General features: G+C 42.8%; 1 protein-coding gene and 1 long non-coding RNA gene across 4 annotated transcripts in view; one reads left to right on the top strand and one right to left on the bottom strand.

The window, feature by feature from the left end:
* Positions 1 to 4,259: 4,259 nt before the first annotated feature.
* Positions 4,260 to 16,528, top strand: LOC109276427 (uncharacterized). Its single transcript, XR_008422259.1, has 3 exons — positions 4,260 to 4,606; positions 7,690 to 7,947; positions 16,289 to 16,528. It is a non-coding gene; the product is annotated as an uncharacterized LOC109276427 (long non-coding RNA).
* GAREM1 (GRB2 associated regulator of MAPK1 subtype 1) overlaps positions 9,694 to 26,267 on the bottom strand; it is a 203,126-nt gene continuing 186,552 nt past the window's right edge. For 2 of the 3 annotated variants that reach the window (XM_053902542.1, XM_053902544.1), the window contains 2 exons: positions 16,379 to 16,545; positions 9,694 to 14,927 (listed from right to left, as the gene is read on the bottom strand). In XM_053902542.1, the coding sequence (XP_053758517.1) occupies positions 14,030 to 14,927; positions 16,379 to 16,545 (1,065 nt within the window). In that variant the 3' untranslated portion in view covers positions 9,694 to 14,029. The remainder of the gene's footprint in view (positions 14,928 to 16,378; positions 16,546 to 26,267) is intronic. The other variant, XM_053902543.1, reaches the window with a different exon arrangement.

Genomic DNA, 26,267 nt, shown 5'->3' on the forward strand with positions numbered 1-26,267 from the left:
TTGATTGGCAGGAGAAAAATAGATCTTGGGCTTCACCAGAGTCTGCACTGGAGGCTTGGGTCTCTGGCTATCTAGAGAGTTTCTCTAATTTCTAGTTGGACCTTGTCAAGTTCTTTCACTCAACAACCACTATTTTAGCCCATCAGCCAACTGGCCACCTAGTATAGTCTATGTACTGTGTTATATATTGAAATACATAAATCAATAAAACATGATTCCCTTCCCCAAGGCACTCAAAGAGGAATTAAAGGCACTTTAATTGTCTTACTGGGTTTATTTATTATTTATTATTTATTATTTATTATTTATTATTTATTTGTTTTTAAAGCAAGTTCTATGCCCAATGTGGGGCTTAAACTTATGACCTCGAGATCAAGAGTCACATGCCCTACTGACTCTGCCAGTCAGGCACCCCATTTGTCTTACTATTAAGAAGACTTTGTTTGCTTTAGGGGCGCCTGGGTGGCTCAGTGGGTTGAATGTCTGTCTGACTCTTGATTTCAGCTCGGGTTATGATCCTACGGTTGTAAGCCTGAGCCCCACGTAAGGCTATTTCTCTCTCTCTCTATCTCTCTGCCCCCATCCCCCAATAGTTTTCTCTCTCTCAAAATAAATAAACATTTAAAAAAAAGTTTGCTTTAAATTTCTCTTCATATCCATTTATGATAACAGGATGAGTCTAATTTCTTTTTCACTGCATTTGATACAAACTTGACATAACCCCCTTGATAAGAGTCAGGGGAAGGTATTACCAGGAATGAGAGAACACTTCTAATGTTTTAGCATGATTTCATATATGCTTACGTATGTCAGTAAGAAGGGCAAACCTATTTAAACTCGCAAGCAACTGCTTCTTCTGAAATAGGAAAATGTTGAAAATACAAATCATATATATCTGATCTGTACCCTGTTTGCCTGAGTCACCTATATAATTTCCCAGGCTCAGGACAAAATGAAAACGTGAAACCCCTGTTCAGAAATTAATTTCAAGACAGCAATCGGCGAAGCATTAGCCTGAGCGCAGGGCACTTGCAAGCTTGAGGCCCAGGAGTGTGCTCAGGAACGTAGGGTCAGACTGACTACCCTGTGGAGTGGAAATCCCATACTTCTTATTCCCTGCCAACCGCTCAATTCTTAGCGAACCACATGGCCAAGAAGAAGTAAACTGGATGACCTCAAGGTACTGGCCCAGATCAGCATTTCCAAAGCCTGGTCTGGAGAATGTTGGAGAAACTTGGGGTTAAATAGAGTCAAACAAGTTTTTCTTGAAAATTTCTCAGAGCCTTTAATATGCTAATATGCATTAGGTATTTCCAGGGGATGGAATATGATATGCAGCATTTCTCACAAAATTTTGATGGGCTTGACACAACAAATACAAGCAAGAATCAGGATGTGATCCTGGAGAGGTAATGGTCTAACTTGCTCTAGAGCTGAGTTCTGTCCTCAGCTTCTGACTCGTGTATCAAAAATACCTCTAGCAGGATGGACTGCATTCCTTCAGCGGGCTCTGGGACAATGAGTATGTATTGCCCAAGTGCCTAGGCAGATGCTGCAGGCTGCTTATCCAAGGTCTAGTCTCTCCTCCCTTACTCAGAGAGCCCTGAGTAGTTCAGGGTTAGATATACTCGCCCATGTGACTCTTGCACTTAGGGTGGTTACGTGACCTGGTTTTAGCCAAGTGGAAATCTATGGAGTGGAGCTTCTGGGAAATACATTTCCTGATTAAAAAGACACAGAATTGGGGGGTACCTGTGTGGCTCAGTCGGTTAAGCTTCCAACTTCAGCTCGAGTCATGATATGGTAGTTTGTGAGTTCGAGCCCCATGTCCAGCTCTTCACTGTCAGCGCAGATCCTGCTTCGGATCCTCTGTTCCCCTCTCTTCTCTGCACCTCCCCTGCTTGCCTGAGCTGCTCTCTCTCTCAAAAACAAATAAACATTAAAAACAGAGAGACAGAGACAGAGTCAGTTGGCATGTGTCTATTTTTTTTAATGTTCATTTATTTTGAGGGAGGAGGGGCAGAGAAAGAGGGAGAGAGAAACCCAAGTAAACTCCATGCTCTGAGCACAGAGCCTAGTGTGGGGCTCCATCCCATGAACTGTGAGATCATCACCTGAGCCAAAATCAAGAGTTGGATGCTTAACCGAAGGAGCTAACTGCACCCGGGGTAAGTTACCCTTTTAGACTCAGTTTCTTCATCTATAAAAATGGGAAATACCTCTTCTTGCTTCTGTTTAAATTTAATGAGATGATTTCCTAAGTTCCAGTGAATGGAACACATTAAGTACTGAATCAAAGATTTGACTACTGTGCTAACGGTAAACCATCAACTTATAGACAGAAAATGTGTCTTGTTCACTAGAGCAACTCTAGCACTCAGGTCTGTACTGAAAACTTAATACATGCTCAAAAAACCCATACTAAATAAATGGATGGCCAGAAGAAAAATGTTATTCCTATCACCACCTTCTCGTTTCTAAAAGGGTTTAGTTCTATTTTGAAACAGAATTAAGTCTTTGAACTAAGTGGTATCACATATATCAACTCATTCAGTTGCCATAACCACTCTAAGAGGTAGCTGTCCCTTTTCCCATTTTGTAGGTAATAAAATGAGGCCAATAGTCACACTGATCATAAGGCGCAAATATCTGCTGCAAATTCACAACTGGCTGACCCCAAAGGCGTTCAATTATCGTCCCTAGAGAAACAAACCCTCCTTCAGGATATAGGATGGGAGCAAGTGTAAGAATACAATCATGACTGTATGGGTGGTATTTCCAAGCTTTTGCAGGGCATTTGGGTAGCTAAGCGTGCAGTTATGAAGAGATCTGTCATTCATTATTGGGTCTATTTCCTTAGGGGTTTAGATTGTGAGTCTTTGAAACACGCATCTGTAGCATATGTGTGGGTGTGTGCGAATGTGTATACACCTGCGGGACACCTGGGATTATAAGGAAAGCGTATCTGTAACTTAAGCTGAGGAAACAGCTTGTAGCTGGGAAACAGCTTGTGAGCACACTTATAATGGTGCTGGGGAGAGAAGGGACGGAGGGAGGACAGGAAATGCCTATGAGCACATCTCAAGTGACACCTGTTTGCAGAAGCAACTATCCAACCAGAGGTGGTGCCCAGGAGCTCCAGTGGGCGATGAATAGCAGGAGGTGACCCTGTGGTCTGGGCAGGGTAGGGTGTAGTAGCCATGACTGGGTGGATAACTGGAGAATAACTGAGTGTTGGTCAACCTAGGAGCTAATGAGACACACTTTCCCCTAAATGCACGGGGAATGTCTCTTTAGGAGCATGCCAAAGAGTGGAGGGCTGGTCAATAAATATTTTGTTGATAGTAAAAGCAATTTCAAACCTAACTTTAGCATTCATACATCTAGTTTGAAAAGGCAAATTTTCACCGCCTAGGAATGATGGTAGGCACTTCCCCCAAATTGCTTCACTTAACGAACCCATGCAATGCCACACCAGGTGTCCTCCCTTCTTCCGTCTGCCTATGAGATCAATCCAGTCTCTCCAGTGTTGTTTGCCTAGTGGATCTCTTTGGCTGTGAGTAAGAATACATTTATGAAATCAGGTTAGAGAGTGTTTTAAAGCACCTTAACAAGGTAACTGGAGATCGAATGAGAACACATACAAGGAATTCAGGGAAATGTGAAATTTGGGCTAAATCTGGGTAAATAAGAAGGTCCAGGGAAAGAGGTGTGAGAAGAAACCCAGGATGGGGGAAAATAGAGTAGATGGGGTCCTTTATTTCAGTGAAGAGTAAGTGGTCAGTGAGGAGAGGGGCTGGGCTAGGTCAAGAGATAAACAAATCTGATAGTGAGCTAATCCACAGCCTGGAACATGGCTTCTGGAATTGAACATGGCTTCTGGAATTGAACGTGGCTTCTGGAATTGAACAAATCCTCATCTCCAGCAACCACCGCCCACTTGCCCTTTATAATCTTCCTACACCAAAATCAAGCCCTGACCAGGGTGATAGTCAGGAGACAAAAGCCAATGGATGGAAGATGAGTGCTCTAAAAATGGCCAATCCTGGCAACATGGTGAGGCAAAAAGTAGAAACAAACAACATGTCTCTCAGAGAGGCAAGGGTTAAATAATAGCGTTTTTTTTTTTTTTTTTTTCATCGAGCATTAATTCCGGTGAGATATACGTAATAGTTAACTGAATAAGAAGAACATGTACTTCATTTTCCCATTCCATATTTCAAACTGTTCTTTTATAGTTAGTTATCTGTGAAAGATAAATGAGTTATCTCAACATTCCAAATAACAAACTATCAATGATTAACCAATTCATGGATCCCAGTAATTTACGTTACTAGAATAGTGGGATCTCTACACGTTGTCTTTTTCTTTCTGCCAGCACAAATAATTCCCATGTCTTCTTATCATCCAGGAGGATTAATATAGAGAAATCTCACTTCTTCAAAATGTATAGATAACTAGCGTAGAACAGTGCTGAAGCCTTGGTGACAAGTCATGTGCTATTCTCATCCCAGGAAAACTAAGAAAGAAAATGAACAGTCTGAGGTCTGAGAAAGAGTATAATAGAAAATGGCCCGATTCACAACTAATCTCCATGGAGGAATAGGTGAGCTTTTAAAAAATTGTGATATAGGGGGTGCCTGGGTGGCTTAGTCGGTTGAGCGTCTGACTTTGGCTCAGGTCATGATCTCATGACCTGTGAGTTCGAGCCCCACGTGGGGCTCTGTGTTGACAGCTTAGAGCCTGAATCTTGCTTCGGATTCTGTGTCCCTCTCTCACTCTGCCCCTTTCTCACTCATGCTCTCTCTCTCAAGAATAAATAAAACATTTTTAAAAATTAAAAGAAAATTGTGATATAAGGGTGCCTGGGTGGCTCAGTTGGTTAAGTATCTGACTATGGCTCAGGTCATGATCTTACAGCTCTTGAGTTCAAGACCCACACTGGGCTCTCCGTTCTCAGTGCAGAGCCGATTCTGTGTCTCCCTCTTTCTCTGCCCTTCCCCCCCTTTATGTGCTCTCTCTCAAAAATTAATAAACATTAAAAAAATGAAAAAAATGTGATATAACTTACATACTATAAAATTGGGTGGACAACTTAAGTTGCAAAGGGAGGCAGAAAAGGAAGAACCAGGAAGTGTGCAATGTAGAAACGGGAACTTCTACCCTGGAGATCTCTACACATACAAATAAATCATGACAGTGTTTGAGGGTCTTTAAAGTCCTGTCCAGGACTCAGATTTTGCGTGAGTTCATGAGTAATCCTGACTCAAGATCAGTACAGATCTTGTCAGATCATCTCTCCAGATTGCCTTTGCTTTAATGGGAAAATGATAATTTATATTGCTAGACATTTTCAACTTTAGAAGGGGCCAGATAATCTTATATGAAGAATTGGTACAATTCTATAGTCTTCACACAGATGAGACACCAAAAGAGAGAGCTTTTGTGTATAGGACAGCGGTAACACAAAAAGAAACATGAAACCAGGAGAGCTGATCATTTTACGACGTGAAGAACGGTGTTTCTGTGACCTGTGCTCCAATTCCCAGAACTATGCCATTTTCCCATGACCCTTAATCTCCAGTCACTGAAATGTGGTACAAACAGGTAAGTCTGGCTATATGAAAACTTTGGCAATCATCCTGTTTCAAGATGACAACTCAAACTCAAACTGAAATGATTTTAATTGTTTTAAATTTTTTTTCATTTTTATTTTATTTTTTATTGAAGTATAGTTGACATACAATGTTACATTAGTTTCAGGTGTACAACCTACTGATTTGATAAGTTATGCTGTGCTCACAAATGTAGCTACCACGCGACTGCAATGCTATAGACTGTATTTCCTATACTGTTCTCATCCCTGTGACTTATTTGTTCCATAACTGGAAGCCTGTATCTCCCACTCTCCTTCACCCGTTTTGCCCATCCTTCCACCTCCCTCCCCTCTGACAGCCCACAATTTGTTCTCTATTTGTGGGTCTCTTTCTACTTTTTTGTTGCTTGTTCATTTTGTTTTTCGAGATTCCACATATAAGTGAAATCCTATGGTACTTGTCTTTCTCTTCCTGACTTATTTCACTTAGCATATCCTAAAGGTCCATCCATGTTGTTGCAAATGGCAAGATCTCATTCCTTTTTATGCCGGAGTAATATTACAGTGTGTGTGTGTGTGTGTGTGTGTGTGTGTGTGTGTGTCTGTGTGTGTGTACCATTTCTTTTTTTATCCACTCATCTCTCAATGGACACTTGGGTTGCTTCCATAACTTGGCTTCTGTGAATAATGCTGCAATAAACATAGGGGTGCATGTATCTTTTCAAATTAGTGTTTTGTTTCCTTTGGATTGGAAACTTAAATTATTAGTAATTTACCAGATTTGTAAATTCATCACCTTAAAAGTTGAATTGAGAGACTTCCTTTACCTTGTCAAAAATGGCACTGCTGAAAGTAGTAAAAAGCACAGAGAATGAAACATAAAGTTATTTATGCAAGAGCGGAAGTTTGACATTCTCTTTGTTCTTCCTTGCAGAATCAAATAGGTAGGTTCATGGTTTTATTAAGGTGAAGGAGGGCCACCCGGGTGGCTCAGTTGGTTAAGCGTCTGACGTCAGCTCAGGTCATGATCTCGCGATTGATGAGTCTGAGCTCTGTGTGGGGCTCTCTGCTGACAGCTCGGAGCCTGGAGCTTGCTTCGGATTCTGAGTCTCCCTCTCTCTCTGCTCCTCCCCTCCTCATGCTCTGTCTCTGTCTCTCTCTCTCCTTCAAACATAAACATTAAAAAAAAAAAAAGAGCGAAGGAGGCCTGAAGGAGTTGAACTTTTTCAATCCTAACTTGGAAGTCAGCTTTAGTGTAATTAATGGTACTTGAGAGATTTTGTTTCTGGTTGAGGGTTTTGTTGCTTACAACCAACCAATGGAAAAAAAAAAAAAGTACAGCTTTTTTTTTTTTTTTTTAAACTCAAGAGCATCATTCACTTTCAAAATTCCAGAGACTCAGAACCAAGAAGAGACAAGGCAACTGATAGGCCAGTTTTGCATTTTGAAAATTCCTCTACCTCTTCCCCAGTGGATATATGTGTAGGATCCAAGGACAAGCCAGCCCTAAAGGCCACTTTAGCATCCTGATTATTTTAAATAAAAGTTACTTAAGAGATAGCCCGATAGCCCCTGCAAAAGGATACTCAGGCCCTCTTCTGTCCCCCTGAAAGCAGGAAATAAACCTCCCATGTGAAATGTACCTCCCTGTCCCAGGAGATAAAGACACATCCTTATTATCAGAGATGAGAAATTTAGACCCAAGAAGGCTGTTTGAAAAACCTTTGTTAACTTTTTACTAATTTACTGCCCCAGCCCAAATTCTGTTCAGAATTTCTTTCTAACTGAAGTTCCCAAAGTTAATTGATTCCTCACAGGTTGTCTCTTTGTCTCAAAAGTATAAAATAAAAAACTGCCTGCTTTGGTCATTTCTTTAGGTCTCAATTTCATTACTGGGCCTCTGGGCACACAAAAGAAAACTTTGGTTCTTTCTTCTGTTAATCTGTTAAATTAACTCTTAGTCCAGCTGGAAGAATTTGACGGGTAGAGGAAGAATTTTTCCTTCTCTGCATATGGCTTGGAAAAAGCACAGTGCTCCACTTTCAAATTCCTTATCTTTTTTGAGCCACTTCTTTCTGCTTCCATGACTTCAGGATTCCAATGTGCTTGGATAAGGAAAGTGGAAAATTGAATGAGGGGAGGAGGCCACCAATATGACTGGACTTATGTTTCACTCTGCACTAATCCTTGCCTCACCGTTGTACTCCATCCCAGTTGACTGGAGTAATCCTTGTGTAGCCATTAGCTGGTTGGAAAAGCCCGACACCCTGCGGTCATATTTAGTACTACAGTTGCTTCTCCACTCTGGTGTCCCAGAGGGACTGGCCTGGCTGGATACAGTACCATAGAAGGTATGTGTGCTATGTGTAAGTTGTTGTTTACATTTTTTAAATCTTCTATTTGTCTCACTATCTCTGCTGAGTCATACTTTTTGATCAAAGAGCAGGAGATATGCTCAGAGCCTCCATTTTATAAGCAGGAGAGATTTCTCTTGATTTCCAGCTAGCACTGACTGGGTAGCATCGGTTGAAGATCTTAGAAGACAAAGAAGTTGGAGGACCAGGAAAAGAAACGCTATGCGCTGAAAAAAATTAACTTTTTAAAAGTAATCTCTATGCCCAACATGGGGCTCCAACTCATGACTCTGAGATCAAGAGTTGTATGCTCTTGGGGCACCTATGTGGCTCAGTCGATTGAGCATCCGAATTCAGCTCAGTCAGGTCTCATGGTTCATGGGTTCGAGCCCTGCATCAGGCTCTGTGCTGACAGCTCAGAGCCTGGAGCCTGCTTCGGATTCTGTGTCTCCCTCTCTCTCTGCCCCTCCCCCACTCATGCTCTGTCTCTCTCAAAAATAAAAACATTAAAAAAATAAATAAATAAGAGTTGTAGGCTCTACTGACTGAGTCAGCCAGGTGCCCCCTAGGAAAAAATTAAATATTATTATGGGGCACCTGGGTGGCTCAGTTGGTTAAATGTCCAACTTCAGCGCAGGTCCTGATCTCTGGATAAATCCAGAAGTAAGTGTATGAGTTAGCTAAGTAAGGAGCTGGAGGGTGATTCTTAAGGAAAAACTCATTTCAGTGAAACAAGAATTTATCCAGTGCTTAATCATTCTTTTCAGTGATTTGGCTTTTTCTAACCTCAGGATATTTGACTTTAACCCAACTTATATCTAAACTCAAATTTACTTTGCAATTTTCAGTTTGGAAAAGTCAATGTCCTAGCATGTATCTGATTAAGCACTCTTAGGACCTTGAGCTAGATACTTGGATGCTTTAGCCAACCCATCGTGCAGGTTCAATTCTGTAAGTTCTTCCAGAGCATATCCTGGAAATCCAGGGAAGTGGCCACCTGTGGGTTTAGTTACAAGTTCTATCCCTGTGAAACAGGATGGAAGGGTTGAAGGCTTAAGTAGAAGATGGTTTGACAATGCTTTGTCTGGTGAAGGAAGACAGGAAGACGTTTCCGTGATTGTGAAGCTGGGGAGGTCTAGTCAGGGCGGAGGATGTGGGTTCCCATTGTCCTGCCAGCCCTTTGATTCTCCCCCAGAATCTCACAGTAAAGTGGTCTGAAGCTACTGCATGCTATTTTGAGTGAAACAGAAGCTCTCTTAAGCAACCTCCATTTGCCACTTGCCAACTTCTCTGTAAAACTCACTGGTGGGTGCCACAGTGAGCTGAATGCTCATGACTTTCTCTTGTACACCCATTTCTGCTCTTAATGCTGATTGTAATTATATAAATTAAACTGTGTAGAGAGGAATCTGTGTTGTTTCTTTTCCCCAAACACGAAGTGTTTTTTTTTTTTTTTTTTTTTTTTTTTTGTAAACCTCACCAGTTCATTATATAAATGAATTGTCTTTTGTTCTAACTTCTGACCACACAGGTACTGGATTTTCTTTGAATGCCATCAGGTGACCTGGTTCCCAGCTTCTTCTTTGTACAATAGCCATTGCTTTCCGCCTCTTAGTACGGAATGGGCTTGCAGCATTAAGAATCCCTTCAGACGCGCGTTCTCATCTCCTTCATGAGGATGGGGAACAGAGTTCTAGAAAACTATGCACTAGGTCCGACTCACTGAGGGACTGCAAGAAGAGCAACTTTTAAATTTTCTTTATTTATAGACATTTCAGAACCATTTAAATCAACCATGAATTTTTTTAGACATAACATACCATGTTTATCTTGAGGTACACATTGGGCCCATTAGATGATGCTCTGGAAAGTAATACAACTGTTAACTGGTATTTAACACCCTCGGTTTTCCAAGCAAAGAAACTATAAAGGCGGTTACAAAATTCTTTGAAAAGAATATACCATTTCCATTTAAATCAAGGAAAACTCCCCCATTTTTAATTAATTGAGTTTAATTTTTAGGCTTAGTTTCAACAATGTTTTAAATGGAACTTCGTGTGAAAATGGGAGAAGAGATTGATAGCTAAGAAATGATCTGAGCCCCTACTATATGAGATTGTAAACAAAGGAAATTTGTCATCTGATCAGCTCATTACAAAATTCATAGCCTAAAAATTAGAGCAGCAAAATTACAGAAGATATTTGTACATAGGTTTAACTGAAATCACATTTACCCCTTGTTTCTGGTTTCCACCATGAGATCAATTTTAAAACACCCAGTTTCAAAGACTAAACGGCAATGGGACAAGAAGCGGCTGTGAGAATTCCACACACAGTTTTACAGCCCCCTAGGGCAAAAATCCTCCTTCTCGTCATTTGCACTTTGGGTGTTCTACACTTCCTGCCCTAGCAGCCAGTTGCCTTTGTATTACTAGAAAAAGAGTGGGAATTGACGTATCCAACAGCAGATTTAGCTTTTCTGGTGGATGACGCAGAAATTTCCTTTGAATGGTTCACGAGGTACTTTGGAGAACTGTTTTGTTTTCCAGTTTGTGATTCAAAATGTTAACTTCATACTCTTTAGGCATGACGCGTAGCGACTTGTTACACAGTGTTTGGAAAATGGACCCTCTATCCATCCACAGCCACCCCCTGAACTTCTCAAGGAGTTGTAGGGATGATGTGCAGGTGGTTCTGGAATGTGAGCAGAGGGTGTTTATGTGTGTGTCTGAAAACAGTTGGAATGGATTGTCATAACAGTTTCCCGTAAGATCGTTTTATTTCTCCATGAGACAAGAATAAACACTGCAATTCAGTCGAATGGGCGGCTTGCTGCAACTTCATAAACTTGAATGGTATATGTGGGTTGAAAGAGTATAAATGTAAATTTCACAGTTCATAAAGTTGAGCAGCTCAACTTAAAAGAGAGAGAATGTGCTGGCGTTTACAAGATTCTGAGAAAGAATCGGTCTGGGAGGGTGTGAGTTCTCCCTTCCAGCATGAGTTAGGTCCATATTTTTACATTTTAGCTGCTTGATTTGGCTTATTGCTGATTTTCTGTTTTGATGGGGGCCATGCATGTAAACCCCAAACAGGGTCCTGTTTAGACAGGCACTTTCCCCTAAGCCCCATGGTTACTGCCCTGACGGCAGGGAACCTGCTAGAAGATGTACTCAATCTTGACTTGGTTGGTTAGAAAAGATTCTGCATCTGGGGATCTCTATGCATCGTGTTTTCACTGCAAAACTGCAGCTCTCAGAAGGGAAAGGCCGGTTCCACCCTATTCCCACACTGCCTTTCTGGCCATGATTCTAGCAATGCATGCCTCATCTAGTCAGGGTGCCGAGGTCCTCTACAGACAAGGGTTCAGCTCAGTAATGGCGGCTACCTTTATTTGTGCCTTTAGAGAGGCCAGAAGATATTACAGTTAAAAATGTTCCCAATCAGTAAAAGAGAACACTAGCCAATGGTAGTCCGAGATACTTTCTGCCTCCAACATATTCCAAGTTTTAATGGTCTCATGGTGTTTATTTTTTATCCCTTTAATGGAGACTGCCATTTCTTCCATCTGTGGATTCTTTCAAGACATAACACATTTAACTCTCCATACATCCAACTGCCCAGAAGATTTCATGTCTCTTTTCGTCACACATATGCAGTCTCAGCAACTGTGATTTTAAATATAAACATTAGGAGCTCCAAGAGGGCACAAGCCACGTCTTTTTTTTTTTTTTAGTATTGTCGAGTCACACAGCATGGTTCCTGGCAATAAGAGGTGTTCAACAAATCTGAATACATGACCCAAGGGCCACAGTGCCTGTCTCCAAGCAGTCTCTACATTGCCACCAATATAAGCTCGATATAAATATGCCAAGACAGAACGCAGAAACTATTTGTGTCAAGTTCTTGCAAAAGAAAAAACAAAAAAAGAAACATAAAAGGGGTCATTTGTGTATGTGGGGCAACCTTCATAGTAAACCCAAAGCCAGTCGGTTCCTCCTGCCTGAATTTGAGAATTGTGTCCAGGGGTCAGGCGTTTAAAAGCAGATTCCGTGAGGATTTGTTAAAGAAAAAAAATGCAGCTTTTCAACTGCATCCTGTCTGTTTTTATTTTCAAGGAAGTTTCTGAGAGGTTAATGTTGCTACGGAAGTGGTGGCTTATACAGAAGGATGTTTTCTAACCGGCAAAGTCACTGAGGGTCTCTTGTCATGTGAGTGCGGTACCAGAAACTCCTTTGTAATAAATATTTCAGTTATTCCTGGAGGGGCGCTCCACTATGACGAATTTTACAAGATACTCTCCTTATGGGGTCATTCTACCCAGAGTATTTACATTTTGGGAGAAATGTTAAGGGGGAAAAATGCCCCCTTAAAAAAAAAAAAAGATTTATGATGGCAAATGAGAAGACGCATCAACAATTCACCTCAATTCTATACCACGAGATGGATTAAGCATCTTTAACGTCAAGAAATAAAGCCATCTTGCATGTTGCCTTATTGTGGGTCTTGTCTTTACATTTGTTTACTTATTTTGGTCAGTGGGATGAATAGATAACAAGAAGCCAACCCTGAAGTCATGTTGGCACCTGGTTGGCTGACCTCAGTCACAGATGTCTGCACATCCAGAATCAGATGTGGGGGGAGACAGGGCTATGGCTGACAGCTTGCTCGGAGAACTCTAGCTTTCCTAAGATATACATTCCTTCAAAAAGTCAAGAATGATGACGAGGACATTATAGTTTGGAATATCTAATCACATTTGGCAAAACCTGTCAGAATCATGTCCTGGAATTCTCAATAATAAAAGTATGGTAATAATACATTTTCTTTGGAAGAGAGGAAAGAAGAGGCTTACGAACTAAACAAGTACTTACTGATACTTTAAAAAATTACTCAACATATCTAGCACGCACAATAACAGAAGATCGTATGTCTGATTTCTGAGCTCTGGTGAAGCACAAAGCACGTTGAGAACACCTAACATGCTCTGAGAAATGCTTTTCAGACCTCTCTCTGTCGGACACCAGGAATATAAGACCCTCAAACAGGAGACAAATAATCCTTTGACAAGACAGTCGTTTTCCCAGACACCAGCATGCGAGTATTGTATGCAAACTACCCCACATGGGCTTACAATCAAATTTAATTCTTCAATACAGACACTCTACTGATTTCCTCTAAGCTTTCAGTGATGAAGACCAGTAAGACTGAGCGTCAAGGGAAAGGGTTCTGAGAATCTTTGGAATCATTCTGCCCACTCTTCCTAAGAGGCAACCTAATTAATGGCCCCAAACCTCAATCGATATTTGAAAGTGAACAGATGTTATCTAAAACATCAGACCAATAATGATGTTTAAAACATGTTTGCATTGTGTATACATCTATACACATATATGTATACGTTCTGCTCTTTTCTTCCACTGCTCGAGAAAATTAGCAGCAGTTACAGATAAATTACTGTGGTCATAATTTGTATTATTTCTAAGGACGTCATACACCTTCTATCAACACATGACTTTTGGAAAATGCCTTTTGAAGAAAAGATCCCCACTGAGCGTATAACAAACAGTAAAGTGTCATTTCATATCACTAACATTTTCAGGCACAAGAGTAAAACAATTAGCACTGAGCAATCCAAACGACAGAGCACAGGATAGTTAATTGTCTAAAGTCGATTTTCCCAAAGGAGAGAACTGTTGTTCAAAAGTGTTGTTTTTGTTTTTGTTTTTTGATTCTTATGTTTTTTTCAGCTTTGGCTATTTTGTAATAAATACCATACCTTCTCGCATAAACCTACTTGGGTAAGAATTCTCTCTCTGAACATGCCTTTTGTCTTTTAGCAGCTGTTGAGTGTTGAGTGATGTACAAGGCACACCTCTAAGTGTTCTGTACAGCATTTTTATTGATGTACAAAATAGCCTGTTCACCATTCAAAAACGTAATCTGCATAGTAGGAGTGTCTCTTATCCCTATTTACAGAGAAGGTTTTTAGTGCAAAAAACATGGAATTGTGTCCCAGCGCACCCCCTCTGGCACACACGTACATCAGTTTCGTCCAACGCTAGCTGGGGTTGTTTGGCTATATTTTGGGCCTCCAGCCATTAATGAATTGCATTATTTTCTTCACCTGCAGTTTGCTCAATTTGAAATCCTCCGAGAGGATTTCTTCCGTTAGCTGAACGAGCAAATTCCCGTCGATCTTTTCGCTAACAAAGAACGATATGACATCTTCAGACAAACCGATAAACCGTAACGATTTGGACACTTCCTCTATAGAGAGTCCCGACAGGTCAGCGGGTGGCTGCCACGGGGAGCCATCGCCACAGGACCTGGGGGCCAGCTGGAGGTGAAGCGGAGAGGAGAAAGGGTAGGAGACGGAGAAGATGTCCTGCATGCCCTTTTTAACAAAGTACTGGTCCTCGGAGAGGTCCGGTGACCCGGACTTGGGGTCTTCCTCAGCACCATCAATTTTCAGAGGCAAAGGAGAAGTGTCCGAGGCGGCTTTCTCTTCCACTGGTTTTGGGGCCCTGGGGGGTAAGGCAGGGCACGAGATACTCTGCTTGCTTGTGTCCGCGGCCAGCGTTTTCGCATCTGTGCTCTCCACAGAGTAGCTGGCTGACTTGGGACAGGCAGAGACGCCGCCACTGAATTCTGAAGTGACCGAGCCGGGGGGGCTGGCCGAGAGCTCATGGCCGTCAAAATCAAAGGGTGCTGGGCAGTTTCTCTTTGGTGTGCCTGGCGTCTTCTGTCTGGGGTAACTGTAACTCCTGCTTGGCCCCGGCAGGAAGTCCCCCCTGCTCTGGCTCTCCGACGCTCCCGAATAGTGGTTGGGCCACGAGAGCCTGGAGGAGAGGGTTTCAGCAGAAGGACTGCCCGTCGGGGACTTGGGGTCCACGGAATCGGCTTTCGCTCGGTTACAGGGATAGCAGGACACGGGAGCACTCTCAGAAGGACCGGTGTCACTTTTAGGAACGCTGCTTAAAAGCAAACACAGAAAGGGCGGTGAGTAACATAAAAGCCAACTACCAAGCCCATCTTTATCCCACAGATGTCACTTCTGAGTAGAAAAACAGAGGTAGGAAGAAAAATCTAGGATTTCTTATCATGAATTCGATGAAGTACCTGCTAACTTCACTGGGTTAAAAAAAATCTTTACGTTACTAAGATGCACTGGTAATTACGCATGTGAATTATAATGATTTAATGTGCTCTAGTGGAGATGGAAAAAATACATATGCTTTTTAAACTAACAAGAAAATCATTGTTAGGGGGTGCCTGGATCTTTATGAGGAGACACATTCTTTGGCCAGGTTTAGGCTTATCACCAACAGGCAGTGTCACTCATTACTAATGTCTGTAGTGGGGAAGGGTGGAATGAGGGCAGAAAATGGGAGCCTCATGCCTGTCATCCTTGTGCCATGGGACAACACTACCTCACTACCACCTATGTCTCTATTCCCATCCAAAAGTCTGAGGTAAGAAGAAATGCTTCAAACGCAATGCTTGCCTTGGTTTCTATATAACTGACTAAAACTAGCGTAAGGATTTAAATGTCCAGAGAATTAAAAATACCTGCAAAAGAGAGCTATTTTTAACTGTGAAGACCATTATGTGGAGTCGTGCGTTCAGCTCTGGGGCCCTATTTTAAGTGTCAGTGAAGCCAGAGTGTGTTCAGAGGTGGGTGACCAGGCTGACGAGGGACCAGGCAGCGATGTCAGGGGAAATAGCTGGCGGAACCGAGGCAGCCCCTTTTGGAGAAGAGAAGACTTACATCTGACTTCAAATTATTCACAGGCTGACAAAGAGAAGCAGGGAGGATCTATTTTTGTGTTTCTAGACATAAGAAACAGTTGAAAGTTACGTGGAGACAGATGTCAACTGGATATAATGAAAGATTATGGAAAAAATTATTGGCATTTGCCAACAATGGAATGAGTTGTCCTGCAGAAGAAGGAGCTCCCAGCACCGGGAGGGTCCAGATAGAAGTCAATGGCTACCAGACCGTGATGGCCAAGAAGGGAAAGGCAGAGTAGAGAGCCAATAGGACCCTTTCAAGTCTAGGTCCCGGTAGAAGGTGCTGTCTGTCTCCTTGTGCAGAAGTCGGAGCAGAAAGAACGAGATGCCGGTTTGTGAGAACTGGCAGTCCTCCACAGCTTGCGTCTAAGAGAATCCAGTTGGCCTTTATGCTCCATTTCTCACGTAGGCTGCGGTTTCTTTTCTTCCTAGGACCCTGGCTCCTCCTTCCATCCTAACTTGAAACCAACAGGGGCCCCATCATGCTCTTCCAGTGAAATTCTTTGGTTTTTAAGGAACATTTCCTCTCCCACCTCCTGCCTAGGTTACGGCTACCTGGAAACCGTTCTCAGGACCCGGTGAGCTGGTTGACAATAAGACGCATGCGGAGGTGAGCCCTGGCATGGAGACTTACATGTCGTGCAGCCCTGAAGAATAGTAGGACAAGGTGGGGCTGGGAGAGCGAGTCTGCTGCCGCGCTGGCTTGGCTGCACGAGGAGGGACGGAGGGGCTTGTGGACAAAGGCTTTGCGCTTCGGGGTGGAACAGGAGGGGCGTTCAGGAGCCGGCACTCTTCCCTGACCTGGCGCAGAAAAGAACACTCTGGGTTAGCAACAGACTGACAATGCCACCGGTTGGGGGGGCGTGGTGGGGGGGTGGGTTTGCGATTCTGCAGGGTCACGTGGCTACTCTTAAACAAAAACAGCAGGGGCGTAAGGGAGGGAGAGAGAAGACCGCAGCAAACAAGGAGGATGATAAACACAGATGCTGCCGGAGATAAAATCCATGCCTGTCGCATACTCGCTGGGACAGACTAATTTTCAAAAGAGACTGCTTGACAACTGCCTGGTGCTGCTGAGATTCAGCAAGTAATGTGAACTACAGCGAGTGCAAGAGACGGTGACATGTGAGATGTATACAACAGAAGCATTGAGAAAATAAGGACATGGGGGGCCTGGGTGTCTCAGTCGGTTAAGCGTCCAGCCTCCGCTCAGGTCATGATCTCGCGGTTCACGAGTTTGAGCCCCGCATTGGGCTCTCTGCTGTCAGCACACAGCCTGGAGTCTGCTTCAGATCCTCTGTCTCCCTCTCTCTCTGTCCCTCCTCCACTTGCTCTCATCTCTCTCAAAATAAATAAACTTAAAAAAAAAAAAAAGGAAAGAAGCATATAAGGCAACCCTGATCTTAACAAAGGATCAAACTCCTCCACTGAGTTGTGTTTATTCCCTGTTTCCACTGAATTCCCAACCTTCGGGACTGGTGGCTCTTCTCCAGTGTTGAAGCTGCTTCTGAAGTTATGCCCAGGGCTTCTCACTCGGAAGTGTGCACGTGAATCACCCGGGGATCCTGTCGGCATGCAGACTCTGATTCAGCAGACCGGGGGTGGGGCCTGAGAGCTGCACTTCTCACAAGCTCCGGGGACACGGTCACCACACTTAACGGGACAGGGCTGCAGATGGAGTAACGAGGCAGACTTCCAAATCCAAAACATGGCACTCTTTGGAAGAGCCGCCCCTAACTTCATGTTCACCGTGGAGAGGATTAGGGGACCTGGGATTCCCACGGCTTGTGTAAGTCTGCCTGCCATCACCCCCGTTTCTTCTCCATTCACAGAGGCATTCAAGAAATAGGTTTCTTTTTAAGGAAGTGGACTTTTAACGCACTTCTCTGTGTCAGGCAGCAGGGGGCAGTTTATACCCGGTTCTGCTAGTCAACCCTAAGCTACACAGGTAGAAATGGAGCCAATTCTGACTTCGTCAAAAATGTCCTTGCTTGCTTTTAGGCCTTGTTCCTCCCATTTTTTTTTTTTTCACCTTTGCCTTCAATTTCTTTCTGTCCCTGCAGCTCTGGGCTAATAAAGACAATGAAACAGCACGCTTCCATTAGCTTTGGTATTGGGTTTGCTTAAGACCAAATAAAATGGGTTCACGTTACACTGCATCCCTACCGCCTACACTGTGCGCTGGGCCCCTAACTGGCTTCCCAGACCCAATTCACTTGCCAGAAAAAAACAGATGTTAGGAAAAATCATGTGACCACAGGTGACCAGGCAAACCTCAATTCTAAAATTAGTGGAAGCAATTTAAGAAGTCTTATCCACTGCATTTTTCCCTAGGGCTGAGGACCATTGGGCCCACCCAGAAGACCCACAGCCTTGGTTACCCGGACCCCCTGGTGAAGTCTTTCATTTGGAAATGTTCTTTAGGCTAAACGAAAATATTCAGAGCAGCAGATTTTCTTCTCCACTAGCTGTAGGCTTTCCCCTTTTGAGCTTTTAAAAAGCAGGTGGTGGATGACTACAGAAGGAAAATCTGGGAGGACATGGGTTTGGATGAGGGAGAGAGAGGATCGTTCAGCCAGCCCAGGAGGACTCGTGCACCACTTAGAGGGCTGTCTTTTCCTGAGCCGAGAACCAATTAGGACACTGAAAAGCTCTGGGGGAGTCACCCCACTGGCTGGCTTTCAGGAGTATATACTGGTTGCAAAATAAGTAATCAAGATATTGCATCAGCTTCCCTCCTGTGAGTGATTTGTACCTTAGCCAACTATGCTTCTTTTCTTTCTTAGGGAATGTCTATAGAATTTAGGATGAATGAGAGTTACTTTATTATACACGTGCCTGATTCTGTTTATACTTATGGTAACAGGAATCATGGAAAATATAAGAAGATGGGGAGCCTGTGGGTTAAGTTTGTAAGTTTAAAAAAATTTTTAATGTTTATTTTTGAGAGAGAGACACACAGAGTGTGAGCAGAAGGGCAGAGAGAGAGGGAGACAGAATCTGAAGCAGGCTCCAGGCTCAGCTGTCAGCACAGAGCCCGATGCGGGGCTCGAACTCAGCAACGCTGAGATCATGATCTGAGCCGAAGTCTGACACTTAACCGACTGAGTCACGGAGGAACTCCTAACGTTTTAATGTTTAAAATAAACAGTCCCCTTTCAACACTGAGGTAGAGAAGAGCACAGGGCAAACACGGTTAATGCTGAGTTTGATTTAGAAATTTCTAAGTTCTGGAAGTAGTCATTAAATGTGACGTTTCATTAGGGCTCACTTACCTAGATGTCAATTATGATATGCTGAGATGTCAATGACTTAACATAACTGACTGACGTAGGTCTCAGAACACAGAAACTCAGCCACTTGTACTTGAATTTGACTTACTGGAAGTCCCCTCTTCCTGTTCTTATAACTAACCCCAGGAACTTGAGGTCACTTAGAGCTGGTTCTGCCCCCTACTTCTATAGCTGGGCAGTACCGAACAGCTTTCCAGTAGGCTTCCTGCAGGACAGGAGTGGGCAGGAAGTAGTCAAGAAAAGCATTGGTAGGTCATGGGGCCCAGAGGGGGCGGTGAGCTATGGCTAACTGGAGTGTTTATAGCTAAACTCCAAACTGCATCTGAGATACAGAAAGGGTTAGAGGTGGCCACATGAGTTAAGTGCGTACATGTGAGTCTGTGTGTGGTTCTTGTTCTTAGGGTATGGGGTGTAGTCAGTGAAGGGAAGTCCAGAGGAAGGTCTTCCTCCATTGTCACGGGAGGGCTGTTTGGATGTAATCATGAGTTCAATGTGAAAGAACTAGGCTGACAGGAAACCCATCTTGGAGAAAAGGTAGTTGAAAACAAAAACCAAAAAAAAAAAAGATCTTAAAAGGACCTGGTCCATGACAAGAACTTAATGTATAATTTTGTAGAGGCAAAAAAGAATGGGTTGTGCTCCCCCAAGCATTAGGACCACCTGGGGCTGAGCATAGCTGACTGCCTGCTCTCTACCTCTTGCTTTCAATTTGTTACTTTCTTTTCTTTTTTTTTCTAAAGATTTTATTTATTGTTATTAAAAAAATTTTAATGTTTATTTATTTTTGACAGAGAGAGAGAGACAGAGCATGAGTGGGGGAGGGGCAGAGAGAGAAGGAGATCCAGAATCCGAAGCAAGCTCTAGGCTCTGAGCGGTCAGCACAGAGCCCGACGCGGGGCTCGAACTCAAGGACCGCGAGGTCATGACCTGAGCCGAAGTCGGACGCTCAACTGACTGAGCCACCCAGGCGCCCCAAAGATTTTATTTTTTAAAGTAATCTCTACACCTAACATGGGCTTGAACTCACAACTCCGAGACCAAGAGCTACATGTTCTACTGACTGAGCGAGCCAGGCGCCCCTCAACTTGTTACTTTCAATGCGCTGCTGTAGACGCTCAAATGAAGTCACATGCAGTTTATGGGAAAAACTATATGCTTTGGTGAAATACATACATTTTGGGATCCAGAAGGTATAAATAATGAGGGTTTATTGTGCCCTCTTACCTCCTACCTCCTACACCCTTATAACAGGAATCGTTCTCCTTTTCTTTGCTTCTTGATTGGATTCAACATACATATCCAAGAGAAGTGTAGTTATATTTGAAATGAATTTTATGAATTTTATCTGACAATGAAGGGCAATTTACAAGACTCGATGGCCACTCACCCTATTTGCAGTTTTCCCTCATATTCAATTTCACTTCTAAGTGCCACATTTTTAGCAGATTCCCTCTAAAAGTCTCAGCATGTGGCTTTCATCACGTTTCTTGCCATCTCCAGAGGCACCCTCTGATTGCTGGATAAAGTCCAGCCTCCCCTGCTTCCCACTGAAGCTCTCTGCACTCCTTCTCGCTATTGCTTGTAGCCAGAAGAAATGATTCCATCTCATTTCATCTTTCCAGTTACTTCTCCCACCACTGCTCTGTACAAACACACAGGTCCAGTCAAAGTGGCAGATTCAGTGTCTCCTCAACACACCTTATGCTTGTCTGCTCCTTCCTCTGCTTTGGTTCTTACTGCCTGTCTCTTCCAAAATGCCATTTCCTAAGGCTCAGTGCCGACCACTGCAGGCTCGGTTTAGGACCCCTGCATGTGGCCACCAGGACTTGTTGCTGCTCCTGAACTCAGCTCACGCTGTTTATATTTACTTACTTTCCAGGTATATTCAATTAGCCTGAACGTGCAAATGGTAAGGACCATCATCTCTGTTAATAGTGCCCTGTGGATGACAGAGTTAAAAAATATATATATTGTCACCTCTAGTGCAAATATGTCCCACAGAATTTAATAGAGGTAAAGGTTAATAGAGGTCACCAAAAATACAAGAAAAAGGTACTTTTATTTTAAAATATATACTATGAGAATGCTTTTTATATTCTTATGTGGAGATTGTTATTTTAAAAAATAATTTTAACGTTTATTTTAGAGACGGGTGTCAGAGAGAGGGGGACAGAGGATCCGAAGTGCGGTCTGTGCTGACAGCAGAGAGCCCGACGAGGGGCCTGAACTCAAAAACTGTGAGATCATGACCCGAGCCGAAGCCGGATGCCTAACTGACTGAGCCACCCAGGCAGCCCTGGAGATTGTTATTGGTAAGTCGGGGCTGTATGTTAATTTTTTGGTGTCCTCATAGAAGTGGTGATCTAGAGAAAAAAAAGGCACCAGCAGACCTGGCACATAAGACCACCGTTGACTCCACCAATATGCTTGACGTAGTAAGAGCGTGAAAATGACAATGGTGGTATTTCTAAGTTGGGAAATGCCAGCCCCCCAGAATAGTTATTACTCTCGGTGAGCATATAACAGAATACACCATGCTTGGTGGACCAGACTCCTCCTCTTCCTCTCCAACGCAGCATTTAGGACTGAACTTCAACTGGCCCCAGCACAGGGAGGATGCGGTTACCTGGATTATCAGGAATAAACCTCCAACACTGGTCCTAAGTGAGGGGGCAGGTGTTCTATCACAGATTATGTATGACCGTGGCTATGGGTAGTTTGGGTGTGTGCAGAGAAGCTCGCCTACTGGATATGGAAGTGTTGACGAACACAACATGGGTTCGGGTGGCAGCAGGGAGAGCAGACTCCCCTCTGTCCTCCGAGCCTCGTTTCGTGACTTCTCTGATCTAAAGCTTTTCCCTCCAGCAGTTATACCTCCTACCATTCTCTCATCTTTGCTCCTTCACAGGAGGGGCTTCCTTTCCTAAAATGTTCAGCGATTAAATTCTTATCAAATGTCAGATACCACTACTCAGGATTAGGACAACTCTCCTTAGTATTCATGCAGCACACTGCTAACCCACGGCTAAATACCGAAATTTTATGTAATTTATTAAAAGGTGGAAATGGTGAGCTCTGCTCTTTCTAGAACATTCTCTAGTCACTTTTCTTTAGTCTACAAGGAATATTCATGTGACTGCCATCTAACACACTGACATAATTTAACAGTCAGGGTTTGAAGTAAGCTGTAAAAGGTGTCTGGGGGCTAAGAGCTGAGAGCAGAGCCACTGTCCCTAAAAGTGGCCATCACTTTCCCTTCTCCTACACACTACAGTAATTCCATTTTGCTATTGACTTGTTCCAATGTATGTTGAGTGCCTATCACATGCTCATTGAGCTAGTGGGTATACAAAAATGAGTAGGTCATGGAATTAGTTGGGAAGAAGGGAGACAAACACATAATCAAGATACAAATTGGCCCTGTTATAACAGAAGTAAGAGCAAAGGTCAGCAAGCGCACCATTGGTTTATTCAAGGTGACAGGAGAACAAATTCATAGGCAATTATCCCGAGAAAGTCTTCAGGAAGAAGGAATTACAAGTGCACAAAAGGTACAGAGGCATGAAAAAACCACCACAGTGATGCTCTGGTCTGGGGGCTTCCCCGACTAGAAAAGTACCAGTGACATTTATCAGACAGAAACTTAGAAGGAAGAACAGAGTTTGGGAGAAAGAAGGGACCCAGTTATGAAAATACGGAGTTTGAGTTTGATGTTCTAACAGATGGAATCTGAGTGATGGTGGCATTGGGATCTCAGTGAGACGTGAAGAAGGCTGAACCCCTAAGGAATGGGCAGAAGATGAGACAAAGAAGGAGAAACACAAGTGACTACCTCTGACCACTCACAGAACAGAGCTCTACCCGAACAGTGTCCAAGAAGTGAAAGGAGGGGAGACAGCAAGAGAGTGTCAGTGTGAAGATAGTAGGGTGTCGGGAAGTCAGGGAAGGTCTGGAAGATATGCGAAAGCAGGTCACTGGGGATCTTAGCAAAGGAAGCCTGAAAAAAAAAAAAAAGCCTTGGAAGCCAGATTCCAGTGAGTCAAAGCTAGAACGGGAAATGAGGGTGGACCTGGGAGGGCAGACCATTCTTTTTAAGAATACTGACTAGAAATGAATGAGGGAGGCAGCTATTAGAAAGGGATGGTGTATTGAAGACGGCATGGCTTTTTCTTCCCCCTGAATTGGAAGAAACTTTAAAAAAGATGCCCAGTATGTACAAGCACATAACGTAACCTGGCGGCTGAGTGCTCACGGACTCCTGGGACCTATTTAAGAAGATGTGGAGAACACGCATTTTTTTCATTGCTTTCTGCCTTGGCCATTCCACCACTGGCCACTGTAAAGCTAGAAAAGAAATGAATGGTAACTTAGTGTAAAACAGCTAAAGCGAAGATAGAGCACACTCAGTAGAACGAATGCTTCGGAAAGCTTTGTGTTTCTAAGTGAAGTTGGTCAACAAAGTCAAAACCCCATCTCAATCCTTGGTTGAAAAAGAAATAACGTATCATAGAATGGGAGTGTTTTATTTTCAGAATGCTGTCCGTGAAGTTTAACTTGCTTTCCTGACGCTGGGAACAGCATTTAACCTTCCTTTCCCCTCGCTACTCCCTTCAGCTCTGTCTGGCTGGGAGGGAACTGAGCACAGTGTAAATGACCAATAATTTGTGAAAAATGGACAAGGAAGTCTTCTTCCTAAATAGTCACATGTTAAAAGTAATGCATGAGAATTTGTTCAAAGAACAAAGCTCATTACTACACGGTTAGAAAACAAGGTTACAAGTGTTTGTTTAGAGGACAAAATTCAAATGTTACATACAATTGGGAGCACTTTATATACATTACCTATGACCTTATTTCTTTCTCCTGTGACATTATCTTCCTTTGACACTTCCTAGGGATTAAAGAATATAAGAAACCAAATACACACCAAGTGTTTATGAAACAGCATAGTGTAGGGGTGGGGGATTGTGGTATGGTATTTCTTGGGACAGTCTTTATTTCTTGGAACTCCCTACTTGTCTTCTATGGAAGAACTGACACTTTTTACACCCTTTCACTAACTGGACCAAAGAGATCGCTTAAGAAAAGTAAGTGGAACCCTTATTATGACATCTTTCGCATAGCCGTCTTTTTGGGGGGAAAAATCAATTTTATAGCCATATACTCAGCTTTTAAATACAATAGCAGTGGATCTGGAGTTGAGGTCATACACTCCCCTTGTCTGTAGTTTAAAATGTACCATCATATGCCTGTGTGTGAAAATCTTTGGTCTCAAAGAGCATGTTGCTTAGAATCATGGACAGTCACCAAAGAGACACCGGCATACTTAGGTGGGTAAGGATCGTTTTACCTCTTTGTTGACAATGATTCCGAAAATACATAGATACTATATGTAAGCTTGATCTAAAACTGGACTCACCTGTACTATGAGTTTTCTTCTCTAAGAAGCCAACTTCAGGATAATGTCAGCAATGGAAAGAAAGGAGTTTTGTAACCATGCTTCCTTGAACTTTGCAACTTTGCCTTCACTGCATGCCCTCTGCCCTGTATTTTACATTGCTTCCCACACTCCCTCTCCCAGATAACAAAATCATTACAGCCTTAAGAAATCTTATTTATAAAGAGGCTTTTATACAGAGTTCATAACCCTGTCACATACCCATCAGGATATTTTCAGCTAAACAGAAATTAAAGTTTATAGTGACAAAATAGCAATAAATGAACCTCTATGTGATTAATTACGCGAGGGCAGATGTGATTTACAGTCGAAATCCTGATTCTTAGATGCATACTTCCCCCCCTCCCCACCCCGGTTTTATACACTGATGATAAGGACCTAACACAGACCTGGGTTTGAAATGACCTCCAATCTCCAAGCCTCGGGCGAGGGAGGCAAGGCGGAGGCTGTTCACTGGGAGGCAAGAAGGGCAAGTGGTTCTGAAAAGAATACTTGTTTAAATTCTAGGGTGTTTCTATGGACTCAGGAGAAGGAATACGCCATTGGGGCAGAGAATAAAGCCCTTTTCTGAGCAAGGAGTATAATACATGATAGACATATTTAAATAGTATATAACCTTCACATTAATGTGATTTTGTGCAAATGGTACCCAAGAGTGCAGATTTGAAACAAGAGCTATCCCACAGAATATTATAATTACTTTATTAACATTCTAATCGTTGAGACTTTCAATGGACACAGGAGAAAAACATTTCTTGGCTTAGAAGCTTTCATTTAAAAACAAATAACCTACATGAAACCAGAGGCAATTAGTTTCAAAATTACCAAAACACAATAATAATTTAGTCCTTATTTCAATTAACAAATGGGAACGTAGGTATGGCTTGCTTACAGGGTACTCCTCAAAAGTCGTAATTAAAATTAATTAAATGTCAAATGCCTTAGGAGACCTCATTAATTAGTGGAATCCTGAGTGAATCTTTTTGTAGAGCAATTACTTTGAAAAATAAATAGTCACTTCCAGAGTAATCTTTTTAGTACCTAAGCCTGAATATTGTGTCAGATTTATTTAAGAAAATCTGTCTTTTAATGCCTTTTCTAAGGTTAACATTTGATACAGGAAAAAATGCCAAAGACAAAATAAAATAAAAATTCAGAGTAAAATCCATTCTCATAGCCACTTTTCTGAGTTTATAAATGAACATCTTTTTATAGCTTTTTCCTAACTTTGGTAGTTATGTAAGGTATTCTTGAGAGAGAGAGAGAGAGAGAGGGAGCAGGGGAGGGGCAGAGCGAGAGGGAGACACAGAATCCGAAGCAGGCTCCAGGCTCTGAGCTGTCAGCTACAGAGCGAGACAGGGCTCGAACTCACAAACTGTGAGACCATAACCTGAGTCGAATTGGACGCCTGACTGACTGAGCCACCCAGGAGCCCCTTTGTTTTTAAACCCAGTACGTTTTTTGTAATATCTCAGAGACCCAGCAAAATGAAACTATCACATGTGCTTTTGGAATGTGGGGACAATGGCGCCCGCTTGGATACTGAGCTGGCCGTGGAGGGAGATGTGCCTGTTTCCGTCAGCCTCCTTGACCCTTTGAGAGGGTTTACCATACCCTCATTAAGGAAGGACTGAGGAAAAAAGCCTCCACAAAATCATTTTCTATCTGACCCTAAACTGGAGTCTATCCCATATGAAGTTATGGCCATTATTTATTAAATGCTTACCAAGTGCTCGGGCAAAGTGCCAAGCACTTTGTGTGGTATGATAATG

This window comes from Panthera pardus, unplaced genomic scaffold (genome assembly GCF_024362965.1).
Source record: "Panthera pardus isolate Hobbes unplaced genomic scaffold, ASM2436296v1 HiC_scaffold_15, whole genome shotgun sequence".
In the NCBI taxonomy this organism is placed as follows: Eukaryota; Metazoa; Chordata; class Mammalia; order Carnivora; family Felidae; genus Panthera; species Panthera pardus.